This window comes from Aptenodytes forsteri, unplaced genomic scaffold (genome assembly GCF_000699145.1).
Source record: "Aptenodytes forsteri isolate BGI_AS27 unplaced genomic scaffold, ASM69914v1 Scaffold434, whole genome shotgun sequence".
NCBI classification, from domain to species: Eukaryota; Metazoa; Chordata; class Aves; order Sphenisciformes; family Spheniscidae; genus Aptenodytes; species Aptenodytes forsteri.
In genome coordinates, this window is record NW_008795183.1 from 1,425,806 (window position 1) to 1,445,145 (window position 19,340).

Below are 19,340 nucleotides of genomic sequence, written 5' to 3' on the forward strand. Positions count from 1 at the left end.
GATGTAAGGAAAAATTTCTTTACTGAAAGAGTGGTGAAACATTGGAACAGGCTGCCCAGGGAAGTGGTGGAGTCCCCATCCCTGGAGGTATTTAAAAGACGAGTAGATGAGGCACTTAGGGACATGGCTTAGTGGGTGGTGGTGTTGGGTCGACGGTTGGACTCGATGATCTTAGAGGTCTTTTCCAACCTCAATGATTCTATGATTCTATGATTCTATGATTCTAAAATGAGTATGAAAGGTGACACTGTCTCTTCTGTGCTTGAGTAGGCTGGTGAGTCCTCGCAGGTGTTCCTGGTGGTTCCACATGGACACAAAAGGGAGCCTACAATGATGTCTTCCTGTGCTGGTTTTTCCTGCTTTTTTGTTCCATGGCTGGTCTTCCACAAGTGGATCGAAAACATAATTCAGTTAACAAATGTTAATTGGTCAGACATGTCTGGCTGGAAAGGACAGCTAGATCTTGATTAGGAAGTACTACCTGAGTTTAGAAAAGAGAACAAAAAGATCATTAAATTTCAAAGATTGTGAACAGGAAAAACAGGGAAGGAGGTACTTGCCAGCAGCTTCAAACCTGCTGTGTGGGTCTGCTTCTATCACAAAACCTGGTGCAATATGAGCCCTCAGTCCCAGCCTTTTCTCCCAAGGAGGTGGTGCAGGTTGACTGTCTGGAGCTGGTTAGTGGGACCTACAGAGTGGGTCAGGTGGGTCCTTGGTTGCAGGAGTCCATGAGAAAAGAAGAAGTGCTCGGCTTTCTGCACTGTCCCGAGCAAGGTCACCTCCTGCAAAACAGCGGTCTGAGCATGCATCCTGTGCTTCACCAAACACAGTGTTGATTCCAGGTCCTGAGCCTAAGGACTTGAGCTAATTTGGGTGTGTGATAGGTACATTTACATTAATGTGGCAGCTCTGATCCCTTTAGAATATGGAAACTGATCCAGTTAAAGCTTAAGAAAAATAAAATCTTCATATGAATCTTGCTAAATGCTGCTGTTCGTTCCCCTTTATTTGAATTCCATTTTCTTTCCTTTAACCTGCCTTCTTTATCCCATTTTCTTTCTTTCTGCTTATTAATATTCAGACCAGCAATTTCTTTCCACATACATTTTCACCATTGCCATATTCTATTATTCCCATTGTACATCCTCTTTCAATTCTACATTTCCTTGAGTGCTTTACTGTACGTGAAATATGACTCACTCACTCTTACAATCGGAATTGGACCGCGTTATCCCTCCTGAGCCTATGTTTTCTTTGATGTCAGCTTCAGGATCTTTTTTTAGGGACACTTTTATTTTTCATTTAAAATCCCTTTTCTATCTTTTTCTAAAGATAGAAAGAGAATAATTTGACGGACTGCGTATACAGATCTATTTGTTGCACCATTATTGTTAGTTACATATTGTTCAACTTATCCACAAATAAAGTATTTTTTCTCCCTTCCAGTTTAATCACATGAAAGTAGCAATTCAGAATACAGAGCCAGAAGACTCATTAAGAATGATAAGTGGCTCAGGAATAGTAAGTAACTGATCAAGTAATAGCCAAGAAAGAAGCATATGTAGATACTGAGTAATGTAATGAACCATCCCATTCTCAGTTGTTTTAGTCTGATGTTATATTTAGTATTGGTAAGGCAATTTTCTCTGACCAAAGGATTAATTTAATTCGCCCATCTCTAATCTAGAGAGACTGGCAGTCATAAAAATAAACAAATGCATTTTCCCACCAAATTACTGGAGGTCCTAAGAAATCCAGAATTTAGCAGTATAATTTTAGGGAAGAACTAGAAAAATCAACTTTCTATTCACAAACAGCAGAGACCAAGAGTTAAAGAAAAAAAGGCATATTGCCCTAGGCATCCTTTTTCTAATTTTAGGTTTTTGTTGTTTGGTTCAGTGAATTGGATCACTTTTAATGGTTCACTTAGTTGTGACTACAATAGGAAATACAGCACAGAGAAGATGTTGTAGAATGTTCTGCAGTCACCTGAGCATTAACACAATTTTCATGCTATCCAATGAAAAAATCATACCTAAAAATGTACATATAGGTGCAAATGTTCTTGGTATTGATCACGGTAGCTACACTGCCATCCGCCAGTTCTGTGATTCTTACCTGCTTTATGTGAAAGGAAGAGATTTGTTCCTACTGCTACAAAAATAAAATCCTGACTTATTATTTGATAACAGTCATGCACTGAGTCAGTTAACTCTTCAAAGGCCAAAAAATAACTCAATTTGGTGCAATTCTTCCTAACCAGGTGGCAGTGGTAATAACTGCATCTGGCATGGCTGCGGGCGAGCTGAATGAAGATTACTTTTCACCTGAGGTGGCTGAGGCACTTTTGGATCTACAGAGGAAATGGAAAGGGTTTTCTGAACTTGAGTTAATGCTCTGTTTGAAGGAAAACAAACAAACAAACAAACAAAAAAACATTTCAGAAAACTGTAATCATAGCAGAAAAGCTGGCATTTTAGAAGTAGGCGCTCTGGCTGTACTCAGATACATACCACATTGGCTTCTTATTTCAAATGAATCTTAAATATAAATGCTCCTTTAGTAAGTGTCGACATTTTACGCTGTTTATGAATTTAATGACATCGTTTCAAATCCTGCCAGTGGTTCTTGCTAGCAATCATGCAATCATGGTGGTGTGGCTCCTCTTTAATCTTCCCCATTTTTTTCTCCTTGGTGATTGTTTTTATCCACACTCTCATCCACTGAAGAATTTACCATTTAGAGTCCAAGTAGTCAAGTAAGCATTTAATGACATTTAAAAAATATTATCTGTTGATTGCACTAGGAAGGAAGAGCCAGAAACTTCTGTTGTAAATGAGACGCGAGACTGACATTGTCATCTAGCTACACCGGCTGCCCGTAGGTGTGTTTGCCCGTGTCTTAATGCAGCCACATATAATTCTCAATTTGCACTGATCTCAGCTGGATATGGGGGTGTTTCTGTGTGATAAATGTCTTTCAATTACTTAACAATAAGAAGCTGCTTCCTTGGAGCAGGGACATCAATCCTTATGTCACCTTCATAAACTGATCACCATGTCTCCATTAATGTGTTGATTACTTTCTTTGGTCCATACACAAGAAATGTCACAAATAATGGTCTTATTTTATTTCTGCCAACATGAGCTTGCTTTTCTGCCTTTCTTTGTTCACAAGCCAAACCCAAAGGGTTAATTGGTGGGACACTGAGATGCTGTAGTAACCTGTGGGGAGTCTGTGTGCACAGAGAGTCCTAGCTTTTTGTAGGGTCAGGAGGATTGTTTTTCCCTTTGACTGTAGAAAGCTTTATCGGAAATCTGTTTTTTTTAAGGAAAAAAGAAAGACTTAGTCAAATGGTTGCAAGCTCTTATTTAAGACCAATTTCTTGAAGACAGAAGAAGACAAAACATACAAAATGGGACCAAGGAAAACAGCAGAGATGTGCAGAATATTAGTGGCAAGAGGCTGATGCTTGGTGTTGCAGATCTCTTTCTGAGACAGCTCAAGCACAGACTGTGGGCCTTACTGGCTTGTCTGAGATCTGACAAAACCGTACCACCTCTCACTGTGACATTGGGTTGGGGTGGGGTTAGCTGCCTCTTGGTCTGCAACACTACTGCAGAGCACATTTTTGTTGGCCAGTTAAACCAGACTCTTTTTACCAAGAGGGCAGAGAGAGGTAACCAGGCTGGAAAGTGACAAACCCCACAATTTCCTGCTTCCATAGTGTTGAGGATGTGGCTGAGCTGGTGGGAGTGGTGGTGTCCCCTGACCTGTTCTTGCCCAGTGTTTTTCGGGATCAGGGCAATGAGAAAAGTCAGCAGTGGCCTGGAGGATGCCAAAATCCTAATTAATGATGAACAGAGGAATTTGCATTTTTCCCCTCTCTCTTTCACAGTTTTGATTCTCCCCAAAATCTGTTTCTGCAGGGGGCTGAAAAGAGACAATCAGACAGAAATAACTAGTCCCTTTATTATTTGGTCCATCCGTGTGCCCAAACTTCGCACAACCTGTTGCAGTTCTGCTCATTCCTAGTTCCACCCTGCCCTTTTTTGTAGGGCTTGAACTCAACACTTCTTGGGGAGGGTCACTAGAACCTACTGTTTCCAAATAATTCTGCATTTCCCATCTGTACCATCTTGTTAACCATTTCAGTAGTGGTCTGAGCTAGACTTGAACTCCTGGCCTAGATATAAGAGACATTTCCACTTTATTGTCATCTTAGTGAAAAGTGATACAACACACAGTTGACTACCTGTTTGCAGAAGTGGGCTTTTGACCCTGGTTACAATTTCAATTAGTGTTACTTCATTCCCAGTAGCAGAGGTCAGCCCATCCCTGCATTATCAATGAAAAATAAAATCACCCAGTTTGCTCCCAAGCTGAGAATCAACACAATTATCTGTCCAAAGCACAAGCCTTTGTTTTCTCAGCTGTAACCTGCTTGATTAGAAAAACTATCTTAAGCTATTGCTCAGATTTTTTTTCTTTGTCTGAAAAATAGTCACACTATTTTCAAGGAAGTCAAGGGCTTTTGAAGTGGAAATGGTGCATCCTGTCTAAATTTCCTGTACAGAAAGAATGAATTGTCAGGAATGGGAAATACAAGGCGACTACACCATATGATTGCACAAAATGACACATGATGAACATGCCAACACTTCATATGCCCCTGGGAAGGAAAAACAATCAGTCTTGGCTTCACCAGTCTGATAACTGATTCTGTATTTGTGGGATTACATTTTTCAAAGGTGGAAATTGCTGTTTGAGAAGAAGGAGCATAAAGTGTGAATAGACACAGCCCATGCTAAAAAGAAATATTTTATTGCTTCTCTAGAATGGCTTTCCTTTACCTGGAACACAAGTTTACTTTTTTTATAATGTGTCTTATAGCATAGAGTTACATAATTTAAAGAAACATCAGTCTCTGGTGTGCAGTTACTGTTCTGTGCTCCCTTTATCACATCCTGCAGGACATACTATAACACAGTTCTGTAACATCTGAATCAGGTGTTATCCATGTGTTGCAGAGGTTCACAAAGTGTTGCATAATACCTGCAGTTTCTTGGGGGCCAGCCACACTCTGAAGGTGGGGAGCATCTTGCTCCAGGGGCCGGTCTCTGAGCATCTTTGTAAATACCTTAACTCCCTGATCATCTTCAAAGACTTGAAGAAAATTTTCCTTCATCTTTGAAGGGAAAACAAACCGTAAATGGTTTCCATACTTTTCCTGGCTTGAATGCAGTCGGCATTTAGTTTGCATCAGCAGTGTGTAGGAGGTTTAGCATCTCATGACTTGGCAGAACCAGTGATAAAAATAGAGCAAAAAAAATTGGATGAATAGTTTATTCACTGAAAAAGGCAATTTTGGGTGACTGGAACAACTTGTGAGTCCCTGCTGAGTTAGGTGGATACTTTCAGATGGAATCTGAATAATGGAGGGAGGGTGGGGAAGTTTGTTTCAGCAATTTTAAGTTAAATATTTCTTGCTTGTTTCTTGTTTTGTTTTGAAAATTGTCCACATTTCATTTAAAAATTGAAGATGAAGTAGATGTTTCTCAAAGAAAAAAAAAAGTTGAACAAAATATTTTAGTCAATTAAAAAAAAATAGAGTTGCTGTATTAAAATAATTGGAAAAAGTGTGTTTCACATTCACCAAATATTGTCATTTTTTCATTCATCCAGCAAACAAACCAAATTAGTTATGTTGTCATCTCAGAACAGGCATTTTACTCTAAGGGTAGTAGCTTGGTTCCTGGGTGGGACATTTGGGACTTGATTTTAGCCCCATTTCACCTCAAAAGGAAAGAAGGTCACCAGCCAGGCTGGTTGTCTTCCCAAACCACCTAGAAATGCAGTAAGTGAGGTGATGAAGGACACCTACAACTTCCACAGGACTCATTCACCAATGAACCATCTCCTGTCAAAATCTCCCCATTACTATGAGTGCTTATTTTCCAGTAACAGAATAGTAGCTCTGATAGCTTAACCTTTTTCATTGCAAAGTACATTTTGGAAAGAATATGGACATTAAAGTCTTGAAGAGGCAAACAAACATTTACCACGGTCTGGAAGATGAAAGCTTTCATTATCATTCCCTCCCCTGCAGAAGCAGCCTCCTTTGAGAACAGGTCCCAAAGCCAGCTGTGATGGACAGTTGCTTTACTTGCCCTCTCCTGAACACTTCATGAAGATTTTTCTCACCAGGTGATCAATCCCATTAATTTTAAACTTGGTGGAATCTAAACCACTTTCTGTTTTATGCCATATTGTCCACTAAGCTAAAAAGTCTTGTTGACCTGACCCATCAAGCTATTGCACAGTAACTATGACCCTTTAAATTTCTGTGAAAGATAATTAACTGGAAAGTGTTACAACAACAGAATAGTATAAAATGACTGAGGGTTTAGGACTGGGAGAGTAATTTGCATTTTCTGATATGAATTTGTTTTAGAATGATGATATTTCATGGGGGTGAAATATTCGGGTGAAAAGAAAGATCCAGGGTAAAATAAGATAAAAAGAAAATACTTTCCTTGTACTAGCAGCTGACAGCCTGCTCTTCATTCAGAAACTTTTCTGCCTGGAAAATGTGATGAAACCAGGACTGGTGCTTTCAGCTTCAGCTATATAAAGCTGATATGCAGGAAAGAACCATCAATTTCTTTATGAATTCAAGATTTGGAAAACAAAAAAAACCCAGTAAGTTTTATGATAACAGAATTTCATGTAAGTGCTTTGGATTAAAAAAATAAAGTGAAATTTAATGCAACATCAATGTCTTGTACTGGAAGGCAGTTTTACATAACTTTTGTTTCAGTTTTGATTTATTGGATTAAAAAATAAAGTGAAATTTAATGCAACATCAATGTCTTGTACTGGAAGGCAGTTTACATAACTTTTGTTTCAGTTTTGATTTAAAACATTACTTTGTTCTATTTCCACATTTTTGATCTGAAAAATTCTCTGAAACTTTTTCCCTGAAGACATTCTTTTAATGCGTAGGAGAAATTAATTTCAAATTGTAACATTTTCCAGTAGCTGAAAATTTTCTTCTTTAAAAAAATCTTGCCTTTGGATTAAAAAAATAAAGTGAAATTTAATGCAACATCAATGTCTTGTACTGGAAGGCAGTTTTACATAACTTTTGTTTCAGTTTTGATTTAAAACATTACTTTGTTCTATTTCCACATTTCTGATCTGAAAAATTCTCTGAAACTTTTTCCCTGAAGACATTCTTTTAATGCGTAGGAGAAATTAATTTCAAATTGTAACATTTTCCAGTAGCTGAAAATTTTCTTCTTTAAAAAAATCTTGCCTAGAATGTGGTATTGTGCAAAAGTAGAGGTTTGGGGCTTCATATCACAAGTCAAAGATATTTTTTCATGTGATCCTATCGACCAAAATGAGGGAATATATGTTTTTTAAGACAGGCTGAGCACCTTGCACTGCATATTGAAGTCATTTTCACAATGCAGAACTCTGGGAGAGAATGGATGTGTCTTTATTTCCATTTTACACCTGTTCAACTGAATCAGAGAGTTAAAGCAGTTGTCTGGAGTCTCATGAGGCTGGTGCTATAGCAGAAATAGAGCTCACATTTGGGCTGATTCACAAACGTCAACAAAGGACAGCTGCTCAACTGCGGGACCCATGACCACATTTTCCCCCAGCTTCTCTCCACAAAAGCATGCCTTGTTCTGGTGGTGACACACAGCGATATTCCAAAAGGTACCCAGAAGCTGTGAGAGAGTCACAGTGCTGAAATAAAAAGAGCTGGAAAAGTGGAAGGTTTAATCTTTGCAAGGCCTTCATCAACAGTGTGATCCTCCTTAGACTTTCATTTCCATTCACTGGGGTCATTGATGCTACAGCAGTGCCGTATAGAGCATAAACTGGTCTTTTATTTACATAGTGGGCATGGCCAAATAACAAATGATTAAAATTATGAGGGGAAAGGAGTTGCTTTGTCACATTTACTGTGCTCAGCCTTGTCATACTTGGCTCTTGGTGCCGACAGCTCTCACTCTGAAAAATTTCCCTCATTAGCTGGCCCTAAAACATTTACAGAGCATCTGAATAATTGATATAATTTATGGTTTTATTGGTGGGAGCCATTAAATCCCCTCTCCCCAAACAACATTAGAGAGGAAGCTCTGCAACATGCAGTAAAAAGTGGAGCAGCTATTTAAAGAAAGAAAAGGGCAAGAAAATCTTCATGTGCTCTCTGAACATGGTAACGTTGAACGAGGCAGAGTTTGCAAACATCCACTTGTAAAACTACTGCAAAGTAAATGGAGCCAGTGTGCTGGTGGGGTTACAGGCTTTTCAGAGAAAGTTTTACAAGGTCTACCTTTGAAAAAACAACTATTACTACTTGGTAGCTTGATAATGTCTACTCTGAATTTGTGGTGTTACTGCACACCTTGCATTTTGTCCTGCAAGTGAAATTATGGGAAAGGTGGCAAATGCTCAGGTAACAGTCTCTATTACATAGGCTTGTGTGGGTAACTTGTTTTCTTCTGCTCTATTCTGTTTAGGATTATATAAAGACACTAGCTAATAGAGATGATTCACAGGCTTTATCTAAACAACATAGGTCTATATCAAGCAGACATATATACCTGAAATAGCCACCCAAAACTCCAGTCTTGGTCAAAAATGAGAGACTGGAATTTTTAGGGTACAGTTCATTTGACTATAGTATAGATATCTGCCTTCCACTTAGATACATTTTGTCCAAAAAATGTTAATTTCTTACCATTAATTTAAAAAAACCACATGTACATAATATGTTTTAAGTTAGGTGAGATGAAACCTTCTCCAAAAAAATCAGGGTCTATACTGTCCTACATGTACACAGTAGTGACTATGGAGCATGGAGCATGGACATGGTAGTTAAAGAAGCTGGAGATATAGTATTGTTTGATAAGTCCTTACCAAAGCAGGTGATGTAAGCCTTTTAGTTGAGCAAACATATGAGTTTTGAAGCTATACTATGAGCTGGGAAAAAACGTAGCTGGTAACACTGTTTTTGAGTTTGGTAGAAGAACCTCTCAAAGCAATGGATGTGCCTATGATATCACGAAGTGCTGAGTTTTGCAGACCCCAGCTCCTACAAGCATGTCACTCAGCAATATTTTAAACTGAAAATTAGATGTGAAAGGTTCCTTGTATAGTGCAAAGGAGAAATAAGCACCTAGGAATGAGGTGCACACTAGAGCCTGCTGAGTGAAGAGCTTCCTGTGGAGATAAATGGGAAATGGCTGAGGAGCTCTTAGAAAAAGGCATTTCATTGACATGTGAGACACTACAGTAAGAAGGTACAGCATCTGGCAGGCAAGTGGTTATAGCACTCACCTGGAATGTGCAGATCAAATTCACATCCTTTCTGTGCTCATCTCACTGAGGAAATTGTTCAAGCACCATGAAATACTCTGTGATAGGGCCTTCTCAATCCCTGCATGTGTTTGGGACACGGAGACAAAATGACTTCATATTCCACTGCTTAAGATTTGCATCTAGGAAGGGGAGACTCTGTTCCTAGTCCCCAAGCCAATGGATTTTTAAGTGTTTTCATACAAAGTGGAACAGCTTCAGCAAGGGTGGTTGAGAGAGGTTCACTTCAGATCAGTCTACGATCTGGTAGATGTGACCATTTCCTAGTTGAAGGAAGACACAGGTTAGAGTCAGCTAAAGCAGACACAGACCCTAAAATCCACCAAATCTTTGCATTGCTCATGCTTTAGATACCAAAGTGCTGGTCTAAAATCTGGGCACTCACTTTAGGACTTCTTTGGAAACGTGTACCAGATGAGGCCCTCCTAGGCTTGGTGTAATAGATCCACGTCATTTTCCATGCATAGGGATGCCTAGAAAAAAGTCTGACTTCAGAAAATTGCATGGGCTTTTAGGCTTTTAGCAGCATAATTCTGTACATACTGGGGATGCATAGATAAAATTATGTAAAATGATTTGAAAACAAAGGGATCAGCAGGACTTCTCCATTTATTTATTTTTAATGTGCTGTTTTCACACTTAAAGCTGTGCCATGGTATGGCAACGGCTAAACAATAAAACAAGCTACGTACCTGCCAAGTATATCATGATCCTCTGATTCCAGCCCAGCAGGCTGGAATTAAAATAATCCAGCTGGCTCAGCAGTTGTGTGGATGCCATTTATGGCAGCACTGTGTAAGTGGCAGGAAGGCTAACCCAGGGCTTCCTTTATTATTTTGCCTTCCCTGCTTTAAGCCCACTAGGACAGGATTTGCACAGTCAGACATGCTGATTCTTGTAGCTTCAGCACCCTGCATTGTGCTGTCTCTGGCAGCGCAGTCCAGCTGTTTATGCATGTCTAATACGTCTCCTAAGGGCCTTTGTAAAGGAAAACAAGCTGCTCCTTCAAGGAAGGTAACAAACAATCTAAACTCAGCTGCATTTTACAGAAATTACAGTGACTTGATTCCTACTGCACCTCAACCTGTGGCACAGAGTGTCTGGGACATTGTTGAGTTTTCATTGGGTTTCACAGCTGTTCAGTAAAGATGTAACTTGTAAGATTTTTTTATGTGTGGGAGAGAAAAATGCATACCTGCTGTGTATCTAATTGAAAGGCATAGATTCATAGTGACACCTTAGCCTGTTAGATCATCCTCTTACATCTCAGCCTGTGCATTTGTATTGTGGGCACTGCAGTGGGCATGGCAGTGTGGAGCTGGAGTATAGCCTCAGCTACAGAAATGTACGTTCCTGTGGTGCAGGCTGAATAGCAGTATTTGACTCCTCTGAAATGTCCTGCTCAGTATTCAGGATCTGCAGGATGGAGCTCTGTACCCTTTCTGCCATGCTTTAAATGCCAGTTCCTCTGCTCATATTGCTTGCTGGAGCACATAGTGCAGTATATTACATTTGACATTAACAAAAAATGTTCTACAGACTTTGAAAAGTGATGCTATTCAAGCACATGGTAAACAAGAGCAAAATCTACTGAAATAGGTGTGCTTCCCTTCATCATGAAATGGTAGCCACGACCATAACAGCAAGGTCATTTTGAACAGTGTGGGCAAAGGGTAGAGGTGGAGTTTTCCAAGGTGGAGACTGGAAACATTAGAGTGTTAGATGCACAACACATCCTTTTCTGCTGTCTTTTCAGACCACTGTATGTTTTGACTGCATTGAAATGTTTGGTCTGCTGGGCATTATTCAGACTTGAATTTTATTATTCAGACTATAATCAAATACCTTTGATTATAATTTTTCAGAGTTTAGGTACAAACCTTTTTGCTTATCTTGATTCAGTTGTGTGGCGGTGCCATTTGAGGTGACCTTGGGTATCTGAGACATCTCCAGAGGACTGGTTAGTATAATACTGGACATTTGTGCTCTGCTGGATTAGCAAATGGAGGCTACGTACCTAATGTGGCAGTACGTGATGCTTTTATTTACACAACTGAGTAAAGCCCTGTGTGTCTACGCTTAGACAGTGGTTCTAAGCTCCTCTTTACAGACATGAGGATGAAGAAGCACTATTTGGGTGTCATTCATCACATCCCAAAGAAGACATCTAAAACAGTTCAGATGCATTGCATCCTAGAAATGCCTGTTCTTCTTCATCCCTTGATTTATTAATATCAAAGGAGTTTAGGCAACTATCTCACATGTACGTTGTAGACATTACAATTCAGATGATTTTAATTCCACCCTGGATGTAATACCTGATAAACAAAAGAGACAACCTGCTGTTGCCTAATCATAAGATCTTTGCTTAAAAACTGCAAGACTACAAAGAAAGGCAGAGACCAAATACAGCTATGGAGGACAATATGCATATTGTGTAGCTCATTAATTGGCTACTGTTTTGCCCACTGTGTGGGTAATACAATAAAAATCTTGTGACACTGCAGTGCTGCAATACATCTGATTTTATTGTGGACCAGTCAATTCAAATCAGAATAGGCTTTTACTAGAACAGAGGCATTTGGTATTTGGGTATTTGTAGTAGATAATATCTATGAAGGTTTATTTTTCTTATAGAGTTGTCATGCAACTAGGATCGAATATTTAATAACACATATATTAGTAAAGTCATATCAACCAATAGGATATAGTACCCTGAGTTTATTTTGAGGTTATGGATACCAAACATAACTAACTAATCAATACGGTAATTGGTTCATAAAAGATGAAAAAGCTGAAAATTATAAACTTTCTAGAGCTGTTTTTCAATAGGTATTGTATCACGCCCTGTATTTGTATTCTTTCTGATAAGCTGTGATTGTGACTGTAAGAGCATTTGTATTTCGTTAGACTAATCCTGATTCTTTTCCTAAAGGCAGTAGCTCATAATTTGTGTATTCTTTGTGAACACGCATTTCCATTAATAGTTGGATTATTTATTTGTTATAAGCCCATAAACTAACAAACCAAAACACAAAACAAGAAAAAAACCCACCTCATTGAACAACTGGAATTCATGCAGTGCGGAAAAGTGTTTGTTTTTTCACGTCAATATCTTCAGCTCATGAAGAAGTTTGAAATATAACATGCCGTGTCTTATTTCTTTATAGGTCTCCTATGTAAAAGCTATTGATATCTGGATGGCCGTGTGCCTTCTCTTTGTCTTTGCTGCATTACTGGAATATGCAGCAGTCAACTTTGTTTCACGGCAGCACAAGGAGCTTCTGAGGCTTCGAAGAAGGCAAAGGCGACAAAACAAGGTACAGCTGCTCTTTACTAGGGGTGACCGAGTCTGCCCTGACAGCATGCTGATGTGCAGTTGATTTCTCACCTCAGTTCTTCTTGCCCTTGCAGGAGAGTCTTATTCTAAAGTTTCCTTTTGAGTGATCTACTCCTTGATAAAGAGCTGAAAACTGGCTGCTGGGTTTATTTGCAGTTTATGAAGCTATTGCTAAATGGCAATAGATTGGTCACTGATTCCAAGAATTCTCTTCTCTTCTTGCAATTGCTGAGGCAGCTGTACCTTTACCTGTGAAATTAGATTTTCTTCTAATCCCCAAATACTATGCTATTATGTGGCACCCACCAGCAGATAAGGAACAGTTGGAAGCAATGACATAGGTAGAGTACCAATATTATTTCCTTGACATCATCCAGACGTGCTGACATCAGCAAATGCTTAAGACCTGTCTTTTCTATTGCTATCCTAGCTAGTCATGCTAAAATGGGAGATTCCTTAGGGTAGCCCATTGCAGAGTTCAGCAGTTCTGCCCTCACTTCTAAACCACCAGTGACTGGTGTCTTTCCCAGCTGAAACCAGGAAACATGGCCACTTTAAAAAAGAGAAGGATTAGGACAATTTCCTCTCCACATTCTACTATTTCACAGTTTGTTACTGGTACTAACTTCAAATTTTTAGCAAAGGGACTATTTGTGAGTATCGTTATCACATCATTTTATACCAGTGACTGAAATGTAGGAGAGAGGCTTGTTTTTAACCCAGATGTCAGTCTAGAAATATTTTTAGGAAGTCTGTCCACCTTTCCTGATTTTTTCTTTGGTAAACGGAAAGACAAGAATAGACATTAAATTGAATTTTAGTCCAGTTGTGATCATTCCCATAACTATAAAGGCTTCATCCTTCCTGTATCTATGTCACTGGTTTTCAGTATCAGTAGAAACATTTAGGTTTACGCTGTACATATGCATTTGCTAGGTGAAGTAAATATTTGCTTGAGCTGCGCGAGTGCTTCAAGCCACAAATAATGGTTTCCTTTACAAGAGGGATGACAACAATGGCACAGGGCATTTGTGTTTTGACAGGTCTGTCTAATAAATGTTCTGTAGCTAATGTAATATTTGATGGATGCTCTGGGAAGCAATCCAGTGCTGTCCTCTGGTTTAATATTATTGTCAGGTGAATTGAGATTCCCGTTAAGGTTAGATTACAAGAGAGAGCAGAAATGCTTGCCCGTCTGCAGGCACCCATGCCAGATGCACTGCCGCTGGAAGCCTTTGTTTCCAAAAACAGCATGGCAGCAGCAGAAGCTGCTGTATGGGGTCTGTAATTTCAGGTTTGGATACGATGTCTTCTTTAGAGATTAACAAGTAGGCAAGAAGCCACAATTGGTAGGTAACAGTATCCAGTGGTATCACTCAAAAATTATGAGGTTTTGGTCCATGGAAGTGGTCATTCATCTGCTGTGGGAATGATTATTTTGGTGACTATTAAAAGAAAGTTACTTAAAACCAAATCACCAGAAGACCTGTGTTTATCCTAAGCCAGTTGGTACATGGATTCTTTGCAAAATGGGTAATGCCCTAATTAAATACAAGGAAATATTCTGCTGGAGTAAGAGACACCTATCCATTTGCACAGACCTGCTTTCACTTTTCCTATGAATCTGGTTGCACGGATTTCAAAATAGGGAATAATGTTACTAAGGCCATCTCTTTAGGAGGTGTTTTCTGCATCTCTTTACTGGAGTTTGTCTCTCACAATTTTCTCAGCTTATTTTGTCTTGAAAGTGATTCACGTTGTTTTGCATGATGGTCTTCTCTAACTGAGCCATTCTTCTCTTTGCGTGTTGTGTATGTGTGTCGTTGTGTTACTGCTCTGATATTCTCATTCTTGCTGCTGCTATCTATGCTGACACTCTGGGGACAGGCACAGACTATGACTGTTGGGAATGAAAGCGTCGAGTCCGTGCGGCGCATGAATGGCTTGCGGAGCAAAGAGTCATCAGCTTACGGGACAGTGAATCAGATCGGCAATTCAAGTTTGAGGGTAAAACTGTAGTGAGAAAGAGAAAGCAAGAGAGAGTTTTAGTATGTGCAATGATGTCATAAATCAGCAAAATGGTTGATTTTGATGGCATCACTAGTAGTCTCTTGTATTCTCTTTGCTATATGTCCTCACAAAATATACAATACTGTCCCCAGCATGAACAGCAGTTTCATGTTGTACATTCTTGGGGCCCATCCTTATGCTTGCTTTTTTCCATGGTTGGCTTGTGCCACCCCCATTCCAAACCCCCCAAGGAAAGCAAATGTATATTTGGTAGCCCGGTCCTGTATAAATATAGGGTGAATGGGGGGGACAGGAGCATACAAAATGCCTTGAGACAGAAAATCCCATCTCTGGAGGATTCTTTCAGATGAGCGCATTCCAACAAAACTTGGTATGTATAATGAAATGCATTTTTATTGGTATGATATTTATTCCTGAACCGTCAACCTGCAGTGTTCCTCCTCGTAATGTCCTGAGCCCTGCTTAGTGGAGTATGAATATCTATGAATGAAAAACTATTTCGTTGGTTTCTTTTAACTTGCTTGGAGAAGAGCCATGGAGCTGAAATCTTTTACAGAGCATAACGTGTAGCAGATATGAAGCAATATGATAGCAGCTGATAGATTCAGATTATGGGTGAGTTATGGAGGTAATAAAATCAGTGATGGAGAGAGAAATGAGCTTAGTGTGCAGCTCACTGCTTGGTACTGGTGGCTGAGAAATGAAATTTATTCATTTAAATAAAATGGGACGAGGATTTAAATCTCTCAGGACCTGATTTCCCAGAACAAAAATATTGCCTAAGCAGCTCTTGAGCTGTAATGGGCCTCTGACTTTGATCAAGGTCTGTAAAGTTATGTGATTATAAGATGCAGATTATTTCAATGGATTTTGTACACTGTGAAGGGAATTAGTAGCTTTCAAAAATCAAAACAAAAATCACAGTTCATGTTACACAGCAAAATTAGGATAGAGGGTTTGCAATGCAATAAATTGCTCACTTTCAGAGCTATGATATCAAGCAGTAGAAGAGAACCTTCACTTCTGGATACTTTCTACTGTAGAAATAATCATATTTACACATATAAAAAAACTGAACAGAAAAAGAAAAAAATCAGGGTCTCTCTAGAAGATAGGACCGATATTACTATGCTGTCACTGGAAAGCTAATGCCATACAACTACAAAAACAGTCCAAGTAAGTACTCGGTGTTGCGTGTCTTATCAGTCACAAAGTGCTAGTAGTCCAGCTAAGGTTCACATAAGGCTCGGTTACCCTCTCTCTAAGGAACACTTGCAGAAACCTCTCTTCTGCTTTTGAATATTGTGTATTACATATACAGCCAGGGCTGTGCACAGAGGGGCCATGTTGCTGCAGTACTTTTGCTGCAAAGCCCTAAGAGCTGGCGCTGCACTGGCGCTGATTTCCCCTGGAGAACTCCCACCACAGAAGCGATGCGCTCTTGAGTGGTGAACAGAGGAGACGTACCAAGATGGAGGTTTCTGGACCAATGCTACCATAGCTGCAGCTTGGTACTTTTCTGCTCAAGAGAAGGACATTTGTGTGCAGAGGAGAACAGAGCAACATAGCCTGTGGTGCCACAAGAAGCCTCACAAGCAGGGAGCTTGACTTGTTGAGGTATTGCTCACTGAACTAGGGTTTATGGTGAATGCGAATCTAAAAGTCACAGGCAAGTGACTGTGACACAGTCAAGAGGAGACAGTGTAAAAGAGACGTGATTTAATATTTATACTGCATCATTCAGTGCTAATCTGGGGAGAGAAAAAATAGGCACCAAACCATGCCTGACCAGGATTCCTGGGTTTAGCAGCTAGATCTACAAAACAAGAAAAATACTCTTCTCAGTTTTGTAAGCTTATATCTCTGTCACTGCTTTCATTATTGCTTCTGCTCGGTCGTCGTCTTCATAGTGGTGCAACCTTCAGAGCATTGCATGAAAGCACAAGACACCTTAAGAGACCATCAGATCTCTTAAGCCAAAGATCAGACTGGTTAATGTTTCTCTAGGGAAGTCCGGGTTGTGTTGTTGATGGTCCAGAAATTGTATTTACAGCTGAACCATTGATCTGTCATTGCATTAGAACAGATTGCACTATCAGGATCTGTTGCCATCTTCCATACAGCATAAATCCCTACATCCTCAAGTAATCAGTGCTTCAACCTGTCTGCCTTCCCCATGCGGTTTCTGTTGGAGGAAGCATTCAATGATTGTCCTAAAGATTTGTGTAGTCTTCCTGCTCACAGTGAAATACACCCAACAGTAGCAATACTTCACTACTGAGAGAAATGGTTGCCTATTTCTTATATATCATGATACTACTTTTTGCATAGAGTACAGGCTGCAGAAGCTGTGAGTCTGATGGTACTGCGGATGTAGTACAGTTTCATTATATTAAAATCTAAATTTGCATAGTGCCAGATCACCTGAAAGAAAGAACTTCATTTTTAAATATGATATGTAATAATCAAACAAGATTTGCTTATTTTTCAAAATGGTGTGTTTCCAGGGATGCAGAACTCTGTTTACAGAGGTTCAGTCAACGCTTTTTGAAAACAGTAATTATTATATAATCAGTGGAAAAAATTACTCACAGTACACTAGTATTCATACCATCATCTCAAAGATGACTTCCTAAATTATACGTGTGATGGTTACCACTGTGACCAAGAATAGGGGTTAAGTTTGGGACCGTTAGTGTTAAAAGTAATACTTTATAGCTTGAACAAAAAACTGTGCAGCTGGAGGCTGTGACAGACTTTAATCCCATGTGCAGGGAACACAGAGCAATACAAATAACAATGCTGCAGCCAGGGGGGTTCACATGCATGCAGATTAGCAAAGGGAGGCACAAATGGCATTTTCAAATGAAAGAGCTGGGACTGAGACTAAGTGACTACAGCAGCAAAGAATAACTCCACTAAGCAAAGATGGCGGCACCCGGACGAGTGCTTCAGAGGACTGCTGGTCTCTGGATGGAGCTGCAGGTGGCAAGGCAGGTACCCCAAGCGCCCAAAGTCACTGCGACTGTCAAGATGATACAATATTTCCATCTTTAAAAAGGAGAAGAGGTACGCGTTGAATAGCAGCTATTTTCAAAGGCCTTCTCTGCCATTTTAATCATACTGAAATCCCTCCGTCAGAGCCCCCAAACAATTTTCTAAGATTTCTAGCCTTGCCCATTGAAAAAAATCAGTGCCTTCAGCCTGACTTTGCCTTTAAAACACTTGGTACTACTGTCCCCCGTGGAAATTTTTGCCTGCTAGCATCTGTGTGCACCGCACTCGGCGGGATGACGTGCGCGCTTCGCGTTATGTAAGGTGCCGCATCATGTGAATAATGGAAGTGCCCAAGGAAAGCCCTTTTTGTTGAGCTATTTTTGGTATTCACCAGGCGAGCTCAGGCACATGAGTTTCATTGTGAAAAATAGGAATCCGAGTCTGAATGGCTTTCTCTTTCACACACATCTTGCTTACTTAACGGATTAAAGAGCACGTAGCTTCTGCTGTAGATAAATACCCTCGAGATATTGCGGTTACTTTTCTTTCTCCAGGGCAACTGTATTAGCACTTTAAGGTAACTGCACAGAAAAAATCCAGCAGAAGATAAATACACAAAAACGATCATTTATCTGGAAGTTACAGTCCCGCATAGTTAAATAATAGACACAATACATTTCAACATGTTGCCATGTCACCTTGTGACTTCATCTGAATGTCCTCGTCTGTCATTTTATTGTGAGCATGAATAGGCTAGGAATGGCCCTAGTTAACATCAGTCAAAGTATCTTTATTGTTTATTAAATGGACTTACTAGAGTGAGTTCAAACATTTAAACAAAAACATCATTTCAAACTGGAAAAACATCTGGATATAAATCCTTAGTCTAGCTCTAGGCACAAGTCTAAAGAGAGACAGGAGTCTCCAAAGAAAGAGTAACCTGTAGGAAAAGAAGCAGTTCAGCCATGGGGGTCATATTCAAGCAATGGATCAAAAATCTAGTAAGAGCAGTCTGTCCAGGTGGACAGACTAAGCTTACTGGAAATGCAGATTTTCCAGTGAAAAGCAGACACAGACAAAGAAACAGTGGAAGAGAGAAATTGGTTTTTATAAGGGACTGTTTACAAGTGTCATGAAAAGTGAAATGGAAGCTTTTCCCTCCCTTATTGGAGGAGGGAAGGTAAAAAACCTCAAAACAAGTATCTGTGTTTCATGTGTTTTACAGCCTCAGACATAATAAGATGATGGACTATATGGGGTGGATTTTTCACCCCAAACCAAGAAACAAAAGAGAAAAAGGATAGTTATGTTTCAAGGGAGAGAACTCTGAAAATCAAATAAAAAATTGGTTACATTAAACATTCTGTAATCAAAGGCAGACTAATTTATGAAACATGTAATACCAGTTCCTGAGAAAGATCTCCAAATATCAAGTCCCAAATATCTAGGCATTAATTAAAGCTGGTAGAGTACAAGTGTGCAAGCTGAAGTAATGGAATCCAGGTACCAGAGTAGAGGCAAAGCCAGGAGAACAAAATCAGGAGAACAAAATTCATAGTTCATGGAAAAAAAA

At 39.6% G+C, this 19,340-nt stretch overlaps 1 protein-coding gene across 2 annotated transcripts in view; it reads left to right on the forward strand.

The window, feature by feature from the left end:
- Positions 1 to 19,340, forward strand: part of GLRA2 (glycine receptor alpha 2) — a 129,282-nt gene that overhangs the window by 86,710 nt on the left and 23,232 nt on the right. For both annotated transcript variants that reach the window (XM_009278543.2, XM_009278544.1), the window contains exon 8: positions 12,570 to 12,719. In XM_009278543.2, coding sequence (XP_009276818.1) covers positions 12,570 to 12,719 — 150 coding nt within the window. The remainder of the gene's footprint in view (positions 1 to 12,569; positions 12,720 to 19,340) is intronic.